Genomic DNA, 24,694 nt, shown 5'->3' with positions numbered 1-24,694 from the left:
CCATACTTAAATTTGAGGGATGTGTGGATTTCTTGAGCCACACACAAGGTTTTTATTTATTACATAAGATTCCTGTCTCAGCTGAAGAGAAGAAAGAGAAAGTGGCCTTCAAAGGTCTAACATTATGGAAGATAGCCTGACACTTACACCCTGCTCTTTCTGAAGTCTTGTTCCCGTTAGAGGGCAGCAGAAGGCTGTGCGATCTCCCATTGTGCCCCCCCTGCCATATGTCATACTGGTGCATAATTCAAAAATGCACTCATAATCCTCTTATCTGCACTGTGCTCAAAAACATATTTGACAATGAAAAATATGTATTTGGTTAAGTATGGCTTTATTTCATTAGTGAATTAGGGAAAACAACACTAATGTTAGAGCTAACTGGAATACATTCTCTTCCCCCCTCTGGACATATTCAACCTTAAATGCATTGCCCTCCAATAAATGCTAATTCATAAATAATACAGACTGGTGGAAAAAACTCTCTAGGGAAAGAGACAAATCTTACATGGTGTAATGCTTTTCAGGAGATAGCTAAATCTGGCTCTATCCAAGCTAATAGACTTGTGAAACCTCAGAACGGATTATTCTGTCTAGACTAATTTAATTAAGTTGTAGATATAAACATGGAGTCACTCAGCCACTTAACATTGGTTACAAAAAAACAGCACTGAAATTGTTATTCTATGATATCCATTGAAAGACAAAATGGCATACAATCCCAAGGGCCATCTTCATAACATGTCTTTATCATGGTTATATCACATTCTGCTGGCAGCAAACAGAGTGAGACTATGTGGGAGCTGACAGTTCCTCTCCATCTTCCACACAAAGCAAGATCAGTCTGCTGTCAGACTACCCTGCTGTGGGTGACCAAACAGCCCCCGTGCATCAGGTAGACAGCAGTAACACACAATGTCTAGGGAGGCTATCAGCAATCTGGTATCAGAAAGGGATGGGTAATTAACAGGATTAGTATTATTAATAAACAGGTGGGAGAGTGCAAATCAAAATGATGGTGGTAGGGTGAGGCGGTCAGTGGGTGCAGTCCCAGGCCACTTTCAGAATTCCCAGTGCAGCGCTAGCAACACCTCTGTGCTGCTCCTCTACAACTGCCACCGAGTTGCACCCAATATATCTTTGCTTTTTCTTGCCATAAACAAAATCATAGTCTTCTAAATGATGAAAAGGTCAATTCATCTTCAGGGACTTTGCTATGAAAGGTCCAAACAATTGAGTTATACCACAATACAAGAACACAAAAAGATTTTCAGTTAGACAGATGTTGAGTAAGGAAAGGTCCAAAGCAGGTTGTCTGTCCTTGTTCAAGGAACCCAGCTGAGTAACACCAGGCAACCACAAATAAAATGGATGGTCCAAGTTACTGGGAGGAAGTATGCATTAATCCATCAAATACAAGTGGAAACAGAGGCAATTTTGTGTGTACCTGAACATTTGAAATCTCATAATGATCAATTTATATGTACCTGGACAGTACTGCAGTACTTCCTTCATAACAACTCACGAGTACAAAAAACAGCAAGAACAATTTTTTCAGAGGCAAACCTCTGTGCATCTCATAAAAACAAACAACAGCTGCAAGGACCTCAGATTAAAAAAGAACAACCTATTTGGACAAAAGTGAGTGATTAGCCATGTTGAGGAAGGGATAACTGTACATATAAAGCAAGAAGTTCATGTTGCGGAGACAACATCTAAAAACATCTTGATATAGAGTATATATTTACATATGAAAATATGTGAGTTCACATATCGAACAGTGAAAATAGAATGGAACAGGATAACATGTTCCACTGGAAAAAGCACAATCCCAACACATCAGATAAATGAAGGACTTTCAGTAATTATAAATATTCTACTGCTTAAAGTAAACACAGAAAAGACAAACTCTGCTTTGAATGGCTTAAGAGATGCAAAGGTCATCTAGGAATATTTTTTTGAATCAAGCCTCAAATATGAAATGGCTTCACGATGAAAATTATCACGTTTCATATCCTTCAGCTGCACACTGTGTAGCAGGAAGAATGTAAACGAATGTAAAACATTTCCATCTCCTATCCTTGATTACATAGTCAAATTTAGCCCTTGACCATGGCCTTTATTGAGATTTTTTTCTGTGCAGCAGCAAGGACAAGAAATCTATGTATACGCTAATAAAACTTTTGCAGATATTACCGCTTGAATATGAGGACATGACAGTCAGTGTTGTGGCCCAATTAATTCTGTATAGTGAAATGTGGCAAAGAAAGTTAAAATGTCTCCTTTGGTTACTGAAGTTGATCCTTATGTTTGAGTTTTTAATGAACAAAAACTGGCTGCAATTACTTTAAATTAAAATAGCATTTTATGTATTATGGAGCTTCATTTACACAAGAATAGCAGGATGAACAATGGTAAGTAAAATAATGAAAGAATAGGAAGTTACTAATGTCTCATAATAGTCATGGTGTTGCCTGACTGCAGCTTATTGCAGAACTTAGTAAGAGTATTTAAGAATAATAAAAATAAACTTTTCCGCCTGTGAATGCTAACTTTCTTCCTTGTTATAGTATTCATCATTTAGCTTAAGCACTGAACAAGCTACCAAACCTTTCTGCAAGTTGAACATGCACCCGGTTGCACTTTAACTTACATTGCACGTACATGAAGGCACAGGTTTTGTCTCTTGTGGGAAGACTGAGTACAGGAAAGTGCCTCGCTGAGTCATGGATGCTAATCATAGATATGTATCAGCCCCTGCTCTAGATAATCAGCCCACAACCCCCATCAGTGAGATGGCAAGGTCTCATACAGCAGAGCTAATCACCTAATGTGAAGGCTTCGAAACACATGACCAGGGCAGGCTATTGAGATGGCCAGGCCTTCTACAGCAGACAGTCTTTACCCAATGAGAGGGGGCTGAGACACACAACCATGCTGTACTCCCATCAGTGGGAGATTAAGGCCTCGTACAGCAGAGAGCACAGTCTTTACACACAGAAAGGTGGCCCAGCCAAGGTCAAACCACTGTGTCCCTAATGTTTCCTTCTCATCTTTTCATCAGCTGAGAAAATATATCCCTGACACTTGGTAACAGATTTAGACACATTGCAAGTGGTAATTCATCACCCTCTTTTTAATCAGTGAATTCCCATCAAGGACATCTAATTTTTTGTAAATAACCTTTCAACATTATTTGGGTGCCATTTGAGGCCACACTGCTAAATCCCCAAGGACTAATCCATCTTTCCATCATGCATTTTGCAATTCTGTACAAAGATATAAAGTTTATGGATCGAAACTTACTACAGAAAAATCTGCCTTGTGGCAAATGAATGGAAACAGCTCTGTTGCTGGGTAAATGCCACAACGTCATTGTGTGCACATTGTGTAAATAAAACAAAAACACATACCTGCACCTACATACATACATGCATACATACATATAAACTCACGCATACACGTACACATGCGCAGAAACAGGAATATCGCAGAACACTTCCAACTTTCTCCTGTCACAGTGGCTCCAGTGAGAAGACCTTGACCTCAGAACGACCTGGTCCACAAGGACACACGTAGAGCCCCTGGAAAGGGTTCAGGTTAACGCAATAGTCTCTTGGAGGGGGGGGGGTGACCAAAGAGCATAGCCAAAAGGATGCAGACTGCCATCCTAGCCAGCCAGACACCGAAGTGTGAGGCATGATGCTGCCAACAGGAACTGGCCAGCTTGCTCTGAGACTATGTAAGGCCGAGACTGGGAGAGAATGGCACTCTCCCTGCTTCTTAAATTGGGCATGAGGAGAAAGCCCTGCCTCAGCTGCCTGCTGGGAAACTGAGCACACTAATCTTGTGACTTTTAATTCAGTCACTTCTTATATTAACCAAGTGCTTCTTTGGATTATGGTGAGCAATAGCTGCACCGTGCTGCAAGAGCAGTAATAGCCAAATAAAAAGGAACTCTACAAAACCTTTACATTTACAAGTTCAAGGAACATCTCCTTAAAAATATGCTGGATGTTTCTATGTGTCTGTATGAAAGCCCTTCATAAGCTTCCCAAACAAGCTGAAGATTCCACCTGATGATGATAGGGTTGAAGGAGACACAGGGGGCTTATTAGGCTAAAATTAACTTCAGAGGCAGTTATAGAGACAGCATGTCTAACAAAGATGCTGTCGAGGCATATGACAGAGACATGATGGAGTGAGAGGGAGAGGCAGTTTCAGAGTCCTACTAGGTTAGAGAGGTAGAAGCAGCTTTAGAGTCAGAACATATTACAGGAGATAAGCTCTATCAATCAAAACAAACAAAATGTGTGGGCTATGCAAAAGCAAGCACAGCCCCAATCCCCCAATCAAACATGCAGTGATCCTACAGAAATCAATGATTTGACATACATTTGTGACACAACATGCACCATATTTCCTCCATGTCCAATGCCAATGTAGTTTATGCAATTGCATGCTGGATTGTTGTGTTTATGATGTCAATGAAGAGAGGGGGCAGGTGCTGGAGACCCAGATGATATGTCAGCTCCATTAGCGACCCACCTCTGGGAGAGTCAGAGATTCAGACCCCACTACGCTTCACGCCTTTGCACTGCTGAAGCTTTTACTGTGGCAGGAGGTGATGACAAGAGGTGTCCTACACAAGTACACATCGCCATCAAACTGCACGTAGCAATCTACCAGAGCACCAGTGCCACAGCTATTTTTACTTTCACACGTACTATCACAACTGCTTGGTACAGAACAGCTAACAGTTCTGTTGGTGGTTAGATCTGCCAGCGATATAACAGAAATTAACTAAAACAGTTTTGAAGATGCTTAAATGTAAATCAACCTATAGATGTTCAGAGGTCAAACCAGTTCATCCTGCAGAGGCTCTTTTTTGCACAAGTAATGTCTGGCCCTTCTTTTCAGGAATGTCTGACACTCAAAATCTGGGCACATGAGTTTGGTCAGTGGCTGAGGGGACAGTTCTGACAACTGAAGATCAGGGCAGTTATATGAACAGTACATCAAATGGTTACCGTTGTTCTGCTGATGCATCAATAATGCCAAGTTTGGAAAGCATTACGAACGGCACTGGATAAAACTGTGGCCTGCCATTTCTCACATTTCTGTGATTACTGCATATTTTCAAAAACCTCATATATTAGAAGTTGCTCCTTACTGCTTCTCTTCAGTTTCCTTGGAACCTCTCAAACAATATTATTAAAAACTTTGTATTATTTCCACATTGGAGAGATTTCTTCAGAAACCCCTCAAAGAAGGTGTGCCACAGGCTCAGGTGAGCTTCAAAATGATATTAACACATTTATAATTTGCAAAGCATATTGTCATTACCTAGCAATTCAGTTTGAAAAAGCAGGGGAAAATAATCCTCTCCAGGAACTCCTGACGTTTTCAACTATACCTCTTTGGAATTATGAACAGGTTTAAGGCGCTGGAGCTCTCAATCCTGCTCTAGTTTTCTTTTTATGGTCTGTGGCTCTTGTCAAAGGGTTGATCTAAACCAGAGCATTCATGACCCATACAGGCTGTATGGAGCTCACAACATGTGCAAATCTGCCATCATCTTAATATCTTTTTTGTTCTTTTCAAAAACAGTAACACAATGGACTAGAAATAGGGAGTGATAGCTCATGCCTTAGGGAAGAGTTCCAGCTGTCTTGTCAGGCACTCCTGGCTATGCTTATACTGTGGTGTGGGGTTGCTGTCTGGAACTGTAAATCCACAAAGCGTCACCTCCAGCATCACATAGCCTTACAGTAAATACCAAGTCTTCAATCTCCACGGGCGTGACAAAGAATGGTGTGCGTTTGAAGAGCTTTGCGGATTGATACAGCCCACTTCATGTCCAGTGGTGATTCTGCCTTCCTCGTGTGAACACTTATCAGAGCAACAGATAGTTCCAGAGTTTATGGACGTCACTCTGCTCTGCCAAAACAAACTTACGATTCAAGCAGAGGACTTAGATACTTCAAGCTGAGCCAAGCTTTCAATATTTGGGGATGTCAGTGTTCCCACTACCAACAGAAAAACAACAACAACAAAAAGGAGAGGGAAAAGTGAGTCTGACAAACAGGCTAGCAATGAACCACGAGATACTCATGTCAGACAGAGTGCAAATGAGAGTGAGATCAGCACGGCTTTCCTTGCCTCACCCCCCACAGAGATTTTTGGAACAAAATTAAATGAGGAACAAAATTAAGTGGAGAATTTGCTGAGGCGCCATATCTTCTCCCCACATTCCCCCGGGTCATGGATCCCTCTGTTTTTGATTATACGGACGCTGTTTCTCTCTGAGGAATGTGGAGACACTTGGGACTTGGGTTCCTAACGTTCCCCCTCTTCCCCTTTTCTGATGTCTGCGGAAAGATCAAATGGTCTCTGTGACCGCCTTCAGATAGTTCTGTGCCAGAGTTCAATGAATCCCCAAAGAGGCTTAATAACCACACCTGATCCTACCAAAAGCCCTAATCCTACACGAAAAGCCCTCAGCTCCATTGTTCATTTCACTCCTAATTAAAATGTATTCTTAATGTTACAAACAGTCCAAGATTGCTCATATGGGCTTTCCAGTTAAACAGCTGAGCTAGTTTGGGAGAAAATCCCTGTTTGACCTACCTCTGCTAGTTTTGGTTTTGTGGTTATTTTGCTCTGTAATGCTGCTGTAATAGTTCTACAAATGAAAGTTAGTCTGTGCAAAATAGTTAAACTAATAGCTTTATTAATTTTCCTTCACAGCTGGTGCTCTCTCAGTATGTGATACTTTCTGAAACAAGCATTTTCAATATGAATTCAGTAAATGCAAGGAACCATATGATCTCATTCTTCCTGATGTCAATTTGTGTCATCTTAGATGTGGGCAATATAGCTTCATGTAGACCTGTAATCATGAAAACATCAATCTGGAGAATTCTCCTATTCAAAAAAACAATGTTTTGAGAATTAATTTTAGAGAACATATTTTTAGCTCAATAAATATATTGGAAATTACTGCTTACTTGGTATATTGCAAAATATTTCTGAATTTGCCCAATATATTTGAATCTTCTTCTTGGTGAGTCCATGTACAAAGCAAGATGTGATTCAACCAAAACTGAACCCATTCTGCAGCAACATCATCGTATTCTGCAAGACCCTGTGCCATGCATTGGTGCCCCAACGATGGACATCTTAGTAGGTCTCCATGGTTTGTGGTTCTGTACGACATATACAGTGAGATCCTGGTTGTCTTGGTATCCCCATTTGTTTAGGCACACTTTGGAATGTCCAAGGCATTTCGACTTTGTCCAATGTAAATCAGAGCCTGGTGGAAGACCTTCTTGTATACTCAAGAACATTTTGTCTGCTGGTGAGGGGTGCTGTAGTTTTTCCTCCCACTTTAGAACTCTGGTACTTTCTGGTGAGGCTTCAAGTGGGTTGACACTGTGCAAGAAGCTCTCTCTTGATTGTAGGCAACTCTGGGCTGGCACATGACCAAACAGAGCATGCCACTCATCTCTTACTTCGTGCTGGTGCTCTTTCATACTAGATATTCTGTGTCTGATCTCAGGAGGGGAAATGCCCATGATCAGGTGGCATGTAGCATTGAGAGGAGGATCCAGCTTCTTGGCATGGGGAGATCTTTCCCATACAGGGCTGACATATTCAGCAGCTGAGTAGCAAAGAGTTATAGCAGAAGATCTCAGAGTACCCTGGGCTTCCCAAGTTGTACCAGTCAGTTAACTATTGATGTTGTTTCTGGAGCTCACTTTGCTTTTAGTCTTCTCCACATGTTGTCTGAAGGAGAGACATCTGTATAAGGTGACTCCAAGGTAAACTGGGTGCTCGCAGTTCTTGAAGGTTGTTCCTGACCATGTAACTTCAAGCTGGCGCTTGGCTTCATTATTTCTAAGGTGGAAGGCACACACATGCGTCTTGGATGGATTAGCACGAAGGTGGCTTTCTTCATAGTATGGTGTCAACTCGTTGACAGCATTGGAGAGTCTTTCTCCTACAACTCTGAAATCAGTGTCTTGTCCATTGACTCAATCAAAGAATGCCAGGTTTTCTTGCGTTCCTGAGAAATGCTTTCCATCACTTCCTCGCCTTTGGCATTTGTTTCATCTGAGAAAGGATCAGTCCGGTACATGTCTACATAGTCGTCATAGAGTTTAGCACTTTCTTCAGAAAGTCCAGGGATGTATTCAACCCTATAGCCTCATGGGATATGTTTTTGAGCGGTCTTCTTTACTAGTTCAACAAACTTATCCAACACGAACTTTTTACACACTCCAGCAATGTTGTTGGTGACAACGGCAAAATCTTGATTGCAACCGCGTCTCCAACGGGCACTGTGAAGCACTGTGAAATGAAGGTGGGAGCCTGGGGTCGTGAATGAGACCGAGTTGGTGGGTGTACATCCATTTCTCTACAGCTTCACCATCCTTGTTGGTTTCTTTGTACTCCCATTGGATACTATGGCTGTTAAAGTTTCCGATGGTGATTTGCGGTTTGTTGTGTACACCTGGAACAGAGTAGGGGAACCTGAGTCTACTGGTGGTTTGTAGACAGCAGTTACTACAATGTTGTTTAGCTCAACTGTAAGAACCTCGATGTTATTCTCTTCAGACATTGATGTTGCTTCTGTAAATGAGTCTGCTTTAACGAACATGGCACTGCCATATTGTTGGTGAGGGTGTTCAGTGACTAGGACCACACCAAATATGGTTGGGCGGTGTTTGGAACTTCCTCTGTGTGTCTCCTAAAGGCACAGGATGTCACATTGGAGATTGCTGCATCGCTCGGCTAAGATGTTCTGTTTCACAGTAGAAATCCCTTCTTTGGCAGAGATGACTGTGAGTGCAGGTTTTAGAAAAGGTCAGTGCTTATGTCTGCTTGCATGTCTGGGCATGATGTTGTTGGTCTACTATGTTCTTATAGTTACTTTTGTTGTACATGGTGGTGGTAGGATTAGTTGGTTATCCAGGGCCGCATGAACAGATGCTTAAATACTCCCACCTTGACACCATATTTTGAATGTATTAGCAATATATTTTTGAGGTGAACAACATATTTCCCAGTACATTGCAACATATTTCATTTACTATTTGGCTTCCTTCCCTTCTCTGTGTGCAGGTCCCCCACTATCCCAGACTACCAAGGGGGTGCAGAAACATCAACGGACAAAGACACAAAGATGCTTTCATGTCCAGCAATATTAACTTTTCAACCAAGAGCATGCACTGGGGCTAAGCAGAAGCCCACTGAGAAACAATATTTGGCAATGGCACAGTGGATGGATTTGAGGACTCCTGGAAATCATGTGAGTAATGAGTGAGTGATGCATGGCATTTTAAGACAACAGGATCTTCCCTGTTGTTTTTTCTTTATTTATTTTTCTTTCATGATTTATTGATCGTTCAACAACCGATTATGAGCCTGACACACAAATTTCAATGAACTTGTGTTTTCCTCTTTTTTGAGGTGCAATATGTTACGCAGGCCATTCCTGAAGCACGGAACAATTTATTTTCAGGTTCGAGTGCAGACAACAACTTATTTTCTTCTCTCTAAATGCTTCGAGGCCATTTTTTATGCTTACCTGTGAAATATATCCTTACATGCATCCCTTTTTATGTCCATATAAACTTGATTGTAGGCAACTTTAAGTAACTGAAACAAGTAAATGGATTTCCACACATGTGAGCTCCTTGGATCTTTGTGTCTGAGGATTACAGTGACTACAGTAGGTATCACTAGTACAAAGTTATTAATTTAAAACAAAAGTAAAATAGCTGACAGAATTTGCTGTAATGGAGAAACACAACTTTGATATCACCACCTAAAAGCAGTTACAGATATATTCCAACTAGCTAGCACAAGTTTTAGCTTTGGGGGCTTACTACTCCCATTCTTTTTCAGTGAGCTGCAACAATGGTTACAGAATGTACAAGATACTTGCTGAGATGCTGGCTTCATACCCTCAATGTGTTACTTAGTGCCTCTGGAAGTGACAGGAGTCTGGCTATGTCTAGCTTGTCTTATTGTCTGTGCAAATGGAGTCAAAACAAGGTGGCCTAGTCTGCCCACTGCCCTAGTGTCTCATTCTTGTGGTGGAAGCCACAGTAACCCACGGTGAGTGTAAGGGGTAGAATCCACAAAAAACAGAGGCCCTTAGGCCTTGAATGATTGTCCTGCTGCTATACTGGATGAATCATAGGAGCTAAAAAAGGACATAAGCAAAGTTCAGCTCTGTCTCATACAGTTGTCAGCTGAAGTATTATCTCTTTAACTGACTGCTCGAGGCAGGGGGTGAATGGGGAAACATCTATACTGCTGCAGATTTTTGACATTAGTCTGTAACCCATCAAGTGCCCATCTTTACAGGAAGAGTCCCGGGGCACCTGGGTAATCAAGCCCATCCTTTTTCAATTGTTTCATCCAGCTATAAATATCCTCTATTGAACAACACAGCTTGGGGTGAGTGGTGTGCTGTTCTGCCCTTGATAGATTAGCACTGATATGAAATTGCACTTTCCAGCAAAGGTATCCAACTCCCTGTGTAAGAGGGCTGCCATCCAGAGTTCAGCCATGAAATTGTGACTTACTCGATAAAAGGCTGTTGTCAGGGGCAGCAGGGCTGCGGCAATGGTGTACTCCTCAGAGTTGGAGCAGTCCTGCAGATTAAAAAAGGAATAAGGTGAGGGATCTGACACTGACATCACAATTTCCAGAACAAGTGCTGTGTCTCATGTCAGGAATGGCAAGGCCTTGGAAAGGCAGAACTTAAAACTTTGAACCAGGAAAAAGCAGAGGTTATCCTGGTGTGGGAGAAACATGATTGAGCGTCTCTGACATCATTCTTAAAAAAATCTCAATGTTTAAATGTGCTTATTTTAAAAATGTTAAAGTGAGGCAAAAGTTAAGCTCTCTCTTGTAAAAGAGATTTTAATCTCAATGGGACAAACCTGGTGAAATAAAGGTTAAATAAAAAACCACATACTACCAGTCACAATTTAATTACATAAAAATAAACTGAACTTTCAACCTGAATTTACAAAGACAGACATCTATAAACATGTAAAGAAAATAAACTAGAGAATAAGGAAAAGTTGTGCATTGTCCTCCATGCAAACTGGTATTTGTTAACACATACTTCCTGTTACAGAGAGTTCAGGTTGATCTTTCAGTGATTCATGTCCATAGGGGCATTGTCATGGCCACACAGTATTTAGTCAACAGTTGCAGTTGGTACATATGCTTTCAATATGGTTATATAATCCTTGCTCCAATATAATCATTAGTGTCTAAGAATTTAGGAGTAATTTTATGTTTGCAATCCTGAAACAGGTCACAGCATAGGCCATCTGGAATCAACCATAGTGGAAAAATTAAGGATTATTTCACATTCTAAATTTGCTGTGGTACTGAAATATAACATCCACGTTGTATGAGAAACAATGCTGGAGAGTATGTAGTTGCATTCATTATTTTTCAACCAATGTGCCGCTAAATCAGTTTTTACCCTAATGTACTATTAAAATGTTCTGTGTATGTAACAATGGCTTTGTAATATTGTAACAATACGATTGGAATCAGTTTGGAAAAAACAATAAGAATGTGGAGAGTGGTAGCCTATTACAAGGGTGGGGAAGAGGAGGCTAGTGACAGGATGCCGACAGAGTGCTGATGGCCTGATGATTTACACGTTATTTCTTCTCTTTGAGAATCCAAAGGCTTTTGGTAAATCCAGATGAGAATGGTAGCTGGAAGACTGCCTTTAACCTGGTGCCAGAATAGTGTGGCTGACCGTGATTTGGTGCTGAATCTCAAGGCCTCCTTGCCTGATCCCTTACAGATGCAAGGATGCACGCATGCAGGCTTATGCACACACAGTCACGTACACTCAAGCATGCACATATGCATGCACATACACAGACTTGCGCACACACACACACACACACACACACACACACACAGACACACACACACAGACACACACACACAAACACAGACACACACACACACACACACGCACAGACACACACACACACACGCACAGACACACACACACACACACACACAGACACACACACACACACACACACGCACACAGACACAGACACAGACACAGACACACACACACACACACACACACACACACAGACACACACACAGACACACACACAGACACACAGACACACACACACACACACACACACACACACACACACGCACACACACACACACACACAGATCCACTTGGCTTGTTGATACCTGGTGAGAGTTCTCTTCTGTGGCAGAAGAGGAAGAAACAAAGGGACTAGGATAGGAAAGCTGTACGTGCCAATGGGTGGGAGAATCTTTTATCGAGGATAATTCTCCCTCTCCCTCGCAAACAACGAGGAATGTGCGGAAATGAGCAAATGCGAAACATAAGTGCCTCAGCAAAAAATCAAAGCTGCCCCCCATGGACCAAACAGCATTCTTGCCATTTCCTAAGGTTAGGCCTTTCTTTCAGTGGTTTGGGCCAAGTCTGATTGTACAAGCTGTTGGGTTTGGAGCAGCCCCAGCACTTTGTTTACTGGCATCCTTTCCACTGGTGCAGGGTACAGAGGTTCACAGACAAGTCCAAACTGTAAAAATAGCTCAAAGAGTGGAGCGCATGATGAGAAAAATCAAGGAGTTGAGCTATGGTGTCCTTATACAGGTGAAAGGTCATGGGGTTCATCTGGCAAACTGAATGTGTCATGGTTTTGTCGGTGAGGTTTTAATTTACTTCTCAGGTTAATGTGTACTGCTCAGTTTCTATGAGTTCATAAAATTAACGGCCATGAGTTAGAAGGATAAAAGAATGATTACACTAAAAATAACAACATGGCATGTTTGTTGAAAATACCTAAACCTATTTCATTATTGCAAAATCATATCAACTTAAGCTGCCTTACACATCAGCTACAAACAGAAGCACCGGTCTATAAACAGACAAAAACAGCACATGGCATACTCTATTTCTCAGGGTCGGGTGGGCCACAGTACCAGGTGAACTCCTGAACTGACACTATTCACTCGCCAACTATGCATGTAAGCTTTGTGATTTTGTAATCTGTTTTTCCTACCCTCAAACGGGTGAAATACACTGAGAACACCAAGTCCAAAACCACAGTCTGAAGCCACTCCCACAGCACCCTCAATCCTCTGGGAAAAGAAACTTCTACATTAATAATACATGACCTGCTCTCAGATGATCACTCTGATCGCCATCTCGCTCTCTCTCTGATAAACAGATATTCCTCCTCATTCTATTAAAAACAGCCATGCAAAAAACCAATGCATGGGCCTTTCTTGCACTATGCCCAGATTGCTCCTGATTCATTATTGGGTGCAGGGGCAGATAATTGTAGACCCACTAATATGGGCTCTGGGCTTAGCTGGCATGACCCTTCTGAGGAGGTGGTTTCCTCATACTTATCTCATACTGTTAGTCACAGGAATCACACCCCCCTAAAATGTATTCACAGGGATGATGTACTGTGCATGACAGAGGGATTCATTTGGCTGCCATTTACTCAAAATTAGGAACAGTCAGCAGACAAACTTGGTGCAACAACAACCAAGAGATACACTTCACCATGGTCATAAAATTATACAGTCCAGGCAGGAAAAGAAGCTGTACTCATCCATTCATTCAACCTGTGTAAAGAACAACCTGCATCTCCTCGCCATGCAGGCAGTCCTACACTCCCACTGTCTACATCACTGCTGCTCCACCAGATCACCGCGGGGGGGGGGGGGGGGGGGGGGGGGGGCAGCACTCAGAGAGGGTCACTAATTGGGCAACAGATACAGGTAGAGATCTCAGCCCACCCATCTTCCCTGTGGCCGCAAGGAACACTTCAGTCTTTAACTGACGTGCCCAGGCTATGACAAGGCCCAGAGGCAATAAAGTGGAATTCAGCCTGTACTCCTCATTAGAGGAAATGGTTGAGATGCCAAGATGCATTCTGACTTTACACCCCAGCAGGACTCCTTATATTACACAGCTGGGGTGAGGAAACACACACATACACACAGCAAAATTAATCAGTAAACTTGAATTTGTAAAGCATTTCATAAATATTTTTGTTAATGTAATTGTTATGCATGCCACAAATCTGATGTTAAGCTCGAGGGAGAGCCAGGGCTTATCAAAGCTGCAAATATTTATGACAAAGAGAGACAGGGGGGTCTGCTCTGTTTTAAACAAATCTGTTGAAGCAAGTCCATTACAGTGGTGGGGGATGGGGGGTCTCCCAACCATTTTGCTCAAACTTGCATTTCAATGCACATACTTGAGAAAATTGTTTACAAATTGGCTGATACTGTTCTCAGAAATTGCGCTGTTCTCAAATGGAATCCTGTCAAATCCATTTGCTGGGGTATCATTCGTGTTTCCATTGATCCCACAAAAATACCTGCAGGCCTTGACCACAACACCAGTAAGACCAGGCAGTGATGTCACATACACATAGCTGGAATAGCACCTGCACAATGGGAGGCTCTTCCTTGAAAATCCAAAGGGCCAGACACCTCTCAGGGCACCCTGCAGAACCCGAAGAATTCTCTGTGCAGATGCCGTATCTCTACTTCACACCCTAACCTACAGAATGTGTCCACCTCCTAGATTCATTCCTGCCTAAGTATTAATCTCCCAAAGAAATAACCTTTTATAAGTCAATTAACCCTACTCTAAACCATGCATTTTTGGTGTCACACACATGTAAATGTCAAACATGCTCTAAAACAGCATGTAGGTGCACTTACAGTACAAATAGCTTTAAGCCCTCTACAAACTTGTGGTAATAAAGCGCAGTAAATCACATGAAGCAGAAGCATGGCATTCATGCCCACTCAGTTCCAGTGTAATAACATTTTGGAGGTTGAAAGGTAGCTCTCTGCAAACCAGCTGAGAGTGAAAATGATTTTACTACACTCTTCCTCCCAGCATCTGCTTGCAAACACTGTGGTATACTTTAACCTTACCTTGCAGGTCAATGCACTATGTCTACGCTTTCATTTCCAAGAGTAATTTCATCACAATGATGGTCTGTGAGTGGTCTGAATGACTCGCACCATATTCATTCAATTAACATTTACTCCACTTTATCCTTCTCACCTCTTTAAAGGTATGAGGAATCATGCAACCAGTAAGTTTGCATAACAGTGCAATAAAAAGCATTCTGAAGTAAGTGTTGTTCAAGAAAACAGTAAACAGAAAAGTACACTGAAAAACCTGTGTGCCTTGTGCATGCACACATGTATGCACACACACCCACTCACACAACCACCTACACACATACAAAGACTTGCAGTATCATACAGTTTAATTAAATTAAATACATAACAATAGCAATAATTGCATGCAAGCCTGTCTGCGTATATATGGTGACAAAATAAGATGATAAATACGCAGATTCTAGAATCAGTTACAATTTTAGTGTAGAAAAACAGAGCAAATAATTCCAGCTGTTGCTTTGGACTCAGTCACAGATTGAATCTGTGGAAAACATGGTGTGTAAACTCCTGGCCTATTCAAACCTTGAACAGCGGTCCGTGTTTAATTTTAGTAATGCTGTTGATTTGCATTTCCTACCGGCCCTCTAGTCATTGCCACAACTAACAAACGTGTCCTGGAACAATCGCTCCCATTCACATCCGTGGAGCTCGGGCCGCCAGAGGAGAGCAGGACCAGCCTCCCCAGATGCTGTGTGTGCTGAAGGTATGTGGCAAGGCGCTCTGTGACTCCACTCAAACTTAAACTCAGACTCATCCTTCAAAAAGTAACCATGACTGTTTGATGGTTGCCTAGGGGTATCTCACCTTAAGCAAAGCCATGTTATGCATACTTCAACATGGGTATCGGGTTGGGGAGGGTGCTCCCTGAGCAAACATCCATCTGCCACATGCTGGCGACCCCTTGACCTCAGAACTAATGTACAGTCTGTAGCACTGACAGCTTCCCCTGCAGAGGGGTCCCCAGCAAAACCTTCCTGCCGCCAAAGAGGGTGCAGACAGCCAGCCCAGCCCCATAAACACGTGGAAAAACAGCAACCAAAATAGGTCTGCCGAACGTTCACTCCCTGATATGTCTTTTATTATAAGGTTGAGTGATAAAAGATGTTTCTACACCATAATGTGAGGCCATAATTAGGACAATGTTTTTATTTTTCTTCAGAGAGCTGGAGGAAAATAGCCCTCTCTTAATGAACCATTCCACAGCTATGGTACAAAAAATCCTGGGTCGCCTTTCAAACGATGTAAATCACACTGGCTCTGTTGGGGGGACAGTGGTGATGGACGCTCTCAGCATGCTTACTGCAACACCGAACAGCAGGAAAACCTCACCAAGGTGAGGGTAATTACAAACAGATCACGTAAATAACTGCAGTCACCTCTAAAAGCAGCAGTACCTCTTGTGTTGTCTTTAAGGGTCTGGCTGTTAAAGGAGCACAGCATTCCAGCTCAGGAAAGGCAGTCAGCTATTTCTGCTCCCATTATAGCCCGCCTGAGACAAATCCTTCAACCTCAGCTGGAGAGCAAGGCTATGAAAGTATCTGGAATATGTAAGGCGCTTTAACAATGCACTGCCTCAGAATACACAGGTGAAACAACAATTCTATGTTTCATAAATTATCCACATGAAATAATGTAAAGCGGGGCGAAGAGTGTCTGATAGTTTCCGATCCCAGGTTTGTTGCAACTGCAGGGTCGCTTTGTTTGTCACGCAATGCAATACCGCATGTGAAACTGGAGACATAGGCACAGTATGTGACTGTGAGCTCCACTGGGAGCAGCCCAATTTAGGACACCAGCTCTTTCACGGTGATGTGCCAATGTATTAGCGTGCAGTGCTAGTACTGGACCACGCACTTGACCACACTGACTCTACAGTGGAGGGAGAATTGGGTGCCCTACAGTGAACTGAGTTTAAAAATGGTGAAACACTACTAGATTACTTTGCCATGCCAACATGCTGTGCAGGTCAACACATTGGCTCTTTACTACTGATATACCAGCTCATTTGGGTGGAGTGTTGGTATATTGTCATGAAGTGCAGCTTGAGTGTGCTCTAAGTGCTTGTCCTTAAAGCACAGGGTCTGGCCATAGCAGCATCCTCTCAGCACTGTACAGCAGAGAGTAAGCCAGGGAGGGATACATGGTCTATGTCAGCACGCTCACTTGTGTCACAGTCACCCTCTCATCCGTAGAGCTACGTGACCCAGTGAGTAAGCAGAGGCGGAGCGAAGCGGCTATCTGGGGAAGTGCAGACACGCGTGTGCAGACCCTCTTATCTCTGGACACTCAGAGCAACCGACAGGACACACATGTTAACAGTTTAGGCGCTGGCCTGGGGTCATTAATGACGTCCCAACCTAAACACCCACAATGAGACTAATTCCCTTTAATGATTCCCTGAGGTATTGTGTCATGGCAAAGCCTCACAGGCTACATATGTACATTGGATGTCTACATCTGTAAAACTTGGTTGGGGCTGGGATGGGATTGGATGGGATGGGAGCTGGGGGGGGGTTATGTAACACAAGTTAACACGTAATTAGTTAGAAGAAGAAGTCATAAAACTGTCAGTGTAATAAGATAATCTTTTTTTATCCATTTGTCACAATTGCCGATGATCTGGGGGGTGATAAATCTATGACAGTGATGCACGCAAGTGTCATGACCAAACAAGTCCACTCTGCGGTGAGCACTGCATTCTGCATTCCTGGTTGTCCCAAAAGTACCCGGTCCCCAGCATTAGCCTGAACAGCCCATGCCCCTGGGGTGTGAACGTCTAAAAGCCTTCGTTCCACACACCTTTGCTGCTCTTGCGTGAGATGCCTGCTGACGGAGTTCCAATAAGGACGGTCTCCAGGGCTTCCTCTCCAAGAGGGGACATATTTTCAAGATGCACAGCCCTGTGTCTCCATTTCCTGAATACCTGATCACTGATTCAGAACCTCGGGGTCCGAGGGCCTGACCATGGTTTCACTTGACGTTCCATTGTTCAGTATTCGGGTTTCAAGTCACCCCTTTGAGAGACAACTGTCCTCAGACAAGATTCTAAGTATGAGCATGTCAAAGGTGGTGACTGTTGCTCATTTACAAGTGTGTCTGCCCATCTCTTCAACCCTGGAACGCCGTGGAAACATTGCCTTGTGACCTTGGGCAACATGCTGGACTTTTGGTCCCATTAATCCATATGTAATTACTTTTATTTCAACAAAAACGGTTTTGCCCTAGCTCAGGTTGACATCTTGATTAATTGACTCTGACTGCTACTTTTGTTTGGGTTTCAGATACATTGACGTGTGGCATTTTCTGCGGGATATGGCATTCCCAAGACAACGGCACAAAGCGCAGGTCCCACACAGTGTAAATCTTTAAGCTGTGAATGCCATTTGGCCCTCTTCTGGAAAAATGGACCACATCAGGATCCCATTTGTCCATGAAAAACACTACATGACGAATGCATTTCCAGTTCAACTATCAGATAACGGCACCACATAAAACAATATAATGGCCACACATTTCTACATCGTTCCAAACATTCCTGAGCAGTCACATCAGCACCGGAAAAGATTTACAATGTGTACACGTGCCTTGAAATTAATGTTGAAATTTAATTACAGTGTTTCCATTCTCAACCAATGCATGGAAACCATATGTCATTTGCATTGACACTACAGCTTCGGACAGAGAAGGCAAAGAAAAGTTAACTGCCAGAAAAAATGCGGCTCCTAAGATCAAATGGCACGTTAAGGTCTTCCCACTTTTACTACAATCACATCCTCCGGTAAAGCAGAGGAAAGTATACAAGTCTCTTGGTCTTGCATTCAAACCTGGTGCTTTAGCTTTTTTACAGGCAGAGGGGAAGTGACACGTCCGCTGACCTCACAGCATATCCTGAGGGTTATGCGCAGGCAGATGTTGGGATTAATTGGCCTGTATCATTGAACCAAAAATGCAAGGAATCCAAAGAGGCTCCCCTGCACAGCATGACCAAATCCCACAGTATGGCCGACAGGAAGTGAGGCGGATTTGTCTCTTCAATGTCTCATAATAGAGGGACCGATACAGTAGAGGAATGGAATACAGGAATACAGCATGACAATAAACTCATTACTATCTCTGCTGATAAATAAAACAAGTAAACCAACAGATACACAAGAGCCTTGGGATATAAAACAACCAATTAAGTCAAATGATACTCATGACAGCAATAAAAGATAAATATATGGTTATCATTAAAATATATAGATATATCTACACATATATCTACACACATATATATATATACATATATATACAGATATATACAGGTATATATATATATATATATATATATATATATATATATATACACGGAGTACATAATTTATACAAAAGATAACAAATACACACTAATGACTCACCGCAGTCAACCATACCTAAAAAATAAAAGAGCTAAAGAAAATGTATGCATACCACGTTACTGTCTGCCAAGCACAGGGCCTGGGGAGCTGTGCAACAGCGGAGCGAAAGGTATGTTCTAAATTTACACGCCAGACTCAGCACTGGGACAGCCGGCCGGCTCTCGTACGGTTTCCATTAAGGACTCCATGTGTTATAAACAACTACAAATGTCAGTGCTCGCACTAAATTAAAACCAGCCACTTCTGCTGCATGAAAAACCCCTGAGACTGGACAGAAAAGGGGAATCGGCCGGCGCAACAATGCACAGGCGTTTCTCTCTGTCCCATTGGTTACCTGTTAGACATCAATTAGAGAGGATGAAGGACCACTGGAACCAAGAATGGTGAAGTGAAGAAATGCATTGGAAATAAACAAGAACTACAAGATCAGCCACTCAGATGGTTCCCATGCACTGATGGTTTCATCTGAAATCAAGTCCAGGAATGCATTTGCCGGAAGAACAAATGTGACTCGACAGGGAGGGTGCTCAACCTGTGTGTGTATGTGTCTCTGTGAGAGACAGAGGATGACATTGCACTCACCTGAAGGGCACAGTTCATCATGCGAACAATATAGTCAAACTGCTGGTGGTCCAGAATGGCCCGATTTTGCTGCACGTGCTGTCTGAGCTCTTCTGTCAGGCACTGGCGTGCTGCCTTCCCTTTCAGGGCACGGAGAGCAGCTGGGAGTGTCTGAGCACAATGTGAGTGACACAAAGTCAACACAGGCATGCTCAAAACCACCAGCTTTCACAAAAAACATGGCCTTTGTTAGGGACCCCTATGTCTTGATCCTGCGTCCCACCAGTGTGGAGGAAAAGGACATTGCTCTTCAGCTCCCATTAACCCACACCCAGTACATCTCCTAAAAACTGTCTGCCACCCTGCCAAGTCTGCAGTCATAAAACACCAGTCTGGACCTCTGCAACCACTTGCTGTCAGGAGTAACCATATTCACATCATCATGATGTTGAGAGCAGCCACAGGCAAACACTTTACCCGGTGAAAGGTATCATGTATTCATGGAAACATTGAAATGCCTCAAAAATACTTTACACATACGTTGTTCAGAGATGGGTTTACTGGACTGGAGGAGACCTTGGCAGTGGTCTACTAGCTATGTATCCATGGCTACATGTGGTGAGGGATAATTTGCAATGTGATGGTGTTTCATGCTGTAACCATCAACTGTGCTTTTCTGTAATTTGTATATATTTTATGTATTTATTCTACTCCAGTTTATCTCAACATATGCCTGTTTTTTAACCACAAGGGTTTTTGAGTGGTGGGGTTTTTGGTTTTGCCTTTTGGTCTGAATTTTTCCTGTGTACAGGCGCTTGCTGTAAAGGATGATTATGGTGAAAGAGTGGTGAATGAGGCCTGAAAATAACCCTGGCTCCAGAATGCATCTGTGTAGATATGGACAATTAATCAAATCCCCCACTAATGATGTTATTCCAGAGACATGGGTGGTTGGGTGGTTTGAGGGGTCACCTTCTCCGTCTCCAAGGTTTTACTGTCGAAGATGAAAGCGATGCAACTCCTCATGACCTCCAGCCTCCTTGCGCTGTTGAAGACCGAGCTCATTTTGCTCATGATTGACACTGAGGAGGGAGACAAACAGCGGTCACCTGGGGCTGGACAAACACTCATGCTTTCATGCTGCAGCATCACAGCCACTGTAAAAAGACGGGCTCCAACCGGAATGGGCACACCAGTCAAACCGCAATCAGAATATCAGTCCCACTGTAAACTTTTCCAGCATTTTATCTCCTCGGTGACTGAAGTCATTAGCTAATCAGTGTGAAGATAACGCATTATATCAAACACACAGCCTGTTTATTTTCATCTACCATATGCAGTGTATTTACATTTTAAATTATCAGCCATGAACGATGATATCTTAATTACAGAATATTTCTCAAAGATAAAGAATAAGTACCCAGTGACTGCCTGCAGCACTCTTGGATGATTTTTCAGTGAACCTCATGGGAAAGTGCAGGGTGGCTAGTGAACACCAATTAATCACCAACTCATCCTATGATCACATAAACCTTTATGTGACTGTGTGTGAGAGCAGGCTCCTTGACTGTACAGGGAGAGAAGCAGACATAACAATGGAGGCTCCATCTACCTACCCACAGGTGGCCCAGCAGGCACCACACACTTCTTCTCGGGACGAGTGCTGGTGGGGGCAGCATGGTGCTTGGCCAGGCCTTCCTGCAGCACTGTCTCCACACGCCCCTGATCCAGCAGGGGGAATGGCATCACGTGAACCCGCAGATGGGAGCCCTCCGTGGGCCGAGGAACTTTCTGGAAAGCCATGTGGGGATTGGGATTCTCCTGTCAACCACAAGACAAAAAAAAACAGCAGAGCATAATCTGGATGTGGTAAGTGTGGCTCTGTCTCACAGCATGGCGAGAGTCTCATATGACTGTGCTGTGCAACAGAGTGGGATGATGCATCAGTGTCAGGCAAACAGGTCTATTGCAGTAAGCATGGCATTCTCTGTGACTCACATTCTTATACAGCTGCTCAGACAGCTCCCGTATGCACCTCTGCAGTTGGGCTGGGTTCTCCTCCTCATTTTTAAACTGCTCCACATTGCAGGCCACCAGCTACAAGGGGAAAAACAGTCACTCAACCAGGACAACCGCACCCAAGAAGACATGTGCAAATGAATGACTCTCCTGCTGTATCACTGCATGGAAAAAAACTAAACAACTCCAGCAGTGGTTCCTTCACCCATCACATCCACTCTCTCCTCTTATAGTCAAGCTTTTCCCTCTCTTATTTTCTCAGTACTTTGCCAATGATGTCAGTGGAGTGTTAAATTCCATGGAAAACAGGCAGTGGAATCTGCCTTCATCCAAAGGCAAGTTGGCTTTCTGGAGAGAACAGACAGCCTCGCCCTCTCCATCCATGGTCGCACCCAGGTTTAAGCTTGCAGATGGACACAGGAGGGTGGGGAATGGATGGCAGCTGGTGTACGCCATGCAATACCTCGTCAAAGAGATCACAAGTTCTGTAGGGAGGGCCTCGCTCAGACACAAAGCCAGCGAATGCCATGCCATCCAACACCTTGGTCAGGAAATCATTCTCGATCAGGCCTCGCTGGCCAAGGAAGGCTGTCTGAGAGGAGAACGGACAAAAGACATGATCAATGTTTAATAAACAGACAGTGCAGTCATGGGAAGAGTATGGCAAAAGAAGTGATCATTGGATTGCAGATTACACTCAGTGGAATACAAGTAAGAGACATAACCAGAGAATAAGCAAAAGACAAGATTGGTAGATCACCGGGAAAGGTCACGGGAGGAGCAGAGTTAACAGACCTAATCAGTAGGTCAAATACAGAAGGGTCATATGAGCAGCATGGACAACAGACATGATCAGTGGATCGCAGGTACAGAACAGAATAGTCATTATCAGAGGTCATCATCAGTAACAAACTGGAATGTCAGAGAAAGTTGTTCAAAAATTGCTGCAGACTAAAATCTTCCATTTTTTTAAAATTGAAAAGGAGTGACTCAAGTTTTCCATTGCTTTATACTGCAAACATGTTTGGCTTATGGTCCTTGCCAACTTGAAATAATAAAGATTGATTTCATTATCTTGTTTATCATCAAATAACAAGGCAAGACCATACATTCATCCAACAAAAAATGAGGATCAAACTGGTGATTAATTCTATATCTCCTTAGCACTTTTCACCTTCAGATAAAAGAAACTAAGACCCAGAGTTACTATCAGTCTTTTCATTCCAAAGCAAAGGCAAAATTCCCAAACTACACTACACACCAGTTTGTTATTCACACTGAATTTGCACATGCTTAGCACCATAAGTAAAGGGGATCAATTCCTGGCTCATTATTGGACCATTTGGTTTTGGGGGGAAACAGTGTGAAAGACATGGTGAAATGTTACCAAGGATACACAGACACAGAAACAAACAAAAAGTGGCAAAAGGAATACAAAAATGAATCATGCATGTCTGCAGGCTGACCCAAAAAAAAAAAAACAATGAGCGTGGAATCACGCGACATACCGGAACACAGATGCGCTAGCAAGAAAACGTTCAGGGCGTTTTGGGACATCAAACATATTGGCAGGCGCGGGACACATTTGACCTTATCTGATGGTGCAGTGCGGGATCACAGCAGGGGACTAAGGTGGCGAGAGGTCGGGCCTCACCTTGTGAAAGTGTATGACGGGCTCGGAGTGGATGCGGATCAGCTGCAGGCAGGATCTATAGCCCTGGAACAGCTGCGCAAACAGCCTCAGGAATACCGCCCGTACCTCCTTGTCCTGGAAAACATGGAGGGAAGGAAGAACCAATCAGCAGGAATCTGAATCGCACACTGGCAAATCACGTACAGCAAAGAGCTCACTTAGTGTAAGAACAGATGCCTCCAAACAACATACCTGTTTGTGGGGAGGTCCACATTCTCACCACCACTGAGTCCGCTGCACAAGGAAGAATCTGTACTGTGCTGTTTGTAATACTTACCAACAGTTTGATGTTAGATGAGGCTGTGCGGGGAGGTGGGAAAGCAATGTCTGCTATTTCGAGGTCTGGATGCAAAACCTTGAAAGGAAGAACATTTATAGGCTTTCAGTACAGGTGCGAATCTTCACTGGTATCACGATTCGATTCGATTACTATTCAAAGGGTAGCGATTCGATTACAAAAAGATTCTCGATGCATCACAATGCATCTTCTCCTCCATGTTTTTTTTTTTTTCTTATTAATACAAGAATACCATCCCTCAGATTTGAACTGTTTTTAGTTTTCAACTTTTTGTTTAACTGCTGTTTTCATAAATAGCAGTTGTAAATTAGCGGTTGTGGTTATTTGTTTTTCAGTTGAATTATATTTAAAGTTCAAGAAAATCCACTGTTTAAAAGACAAGTTTTTTTTTCCAACCTTTTCGAGCACACGTTCACACCGGTGTGGTTTGCCGTTTAACGCGTATGCTAAAACCGGTGCAATTAGAAGACTAGACTGGAAAAATTCTAGCTAATTTTAGCTTTGAGGAAAAGCTAAAATGTTAATGCAAATGCAAACTGAAAACTATGAGAAGCTTAATAACGCTAAAAATCAGCAAGAGTTTTCTCTAGTCACTACAATATTAAAAATTCATTGATAATATTTTTCCTAAACATGAAATATCGGTAAATGTGCAGGGCGAGACATGGTGAAAAAAGTTTA

General features: G+C 42.8%; 1 protein-coding gene across 3 annotated transcripts in view; it reads right to left on the bottom strand.

Annotated features, from left to right (window-relative positions):
- LOC118781744 (myotubularin-related protein 13-like) overlaps window positions 1-24,694 on the bottom strand; it is a 113,653-nt gene that overhangs the window by 22,003 nt on the left and 66,956 nt on the right. For all 3 annotated transcript variants that reach the window (XM_036534773.1, XM_036534771.1, XM_036534772.1), the window contains exons 10-17: window positions 23,993-24,070; window positions 23,677-23,790; window positions 22,486-22,614; window positions 22,002-22,100; window positions 21,620-21,824; window positions 20,976-21,085; window positions 20,025-20,174; window positions 10,599-10,667 (exon numbers count right to left, since the gene is read on the bottom strand). In XM_036534773.1, coding sequence (XP_036390666.1) covers window positions 10,599-10,667; window positions 20,025-20,174; window positions 20,976-21,085; window positions 21,620-21,824; window positions 22,002-22,100; window positions 22,486-22,614; window positions 23,677-23,790; window positions 23,993-24,070 — 954 coding nt within the window. The remainder of the gene's footprint in view (window positions 1-10,598; window positions 10,668-20,024; window positions 20,175-20,975; window positions 21,086-21,619; window positions 21,825-22,001; window positions 22,101-22,485; window positions 22,615-23,676; window positions 23,791-23,992; window positions 24,071-24,694) is intronic.

Source organism: Megalops cyprinoides, chromosome 8 (genome assembly GCF_013368585.1).
Source record: "Megalops cyprinoides isolate fMegCyp1 chromosome 8, fMegCyp1.pri, whole genome shotgun sequence".
NCBI classification, from domain to species: domain Eukaryota; kingdom Metazoa; phylum Chordata; class Actinopteri; order Elopiformes; family Megalopidae; genus Megalops; species Megalops cyprinoides.
The sequence above is the reverse complement of the archived record's forward strand: the minus strand, read 5'-3'. Positions and strand labels throughout refer to the sequence as shown.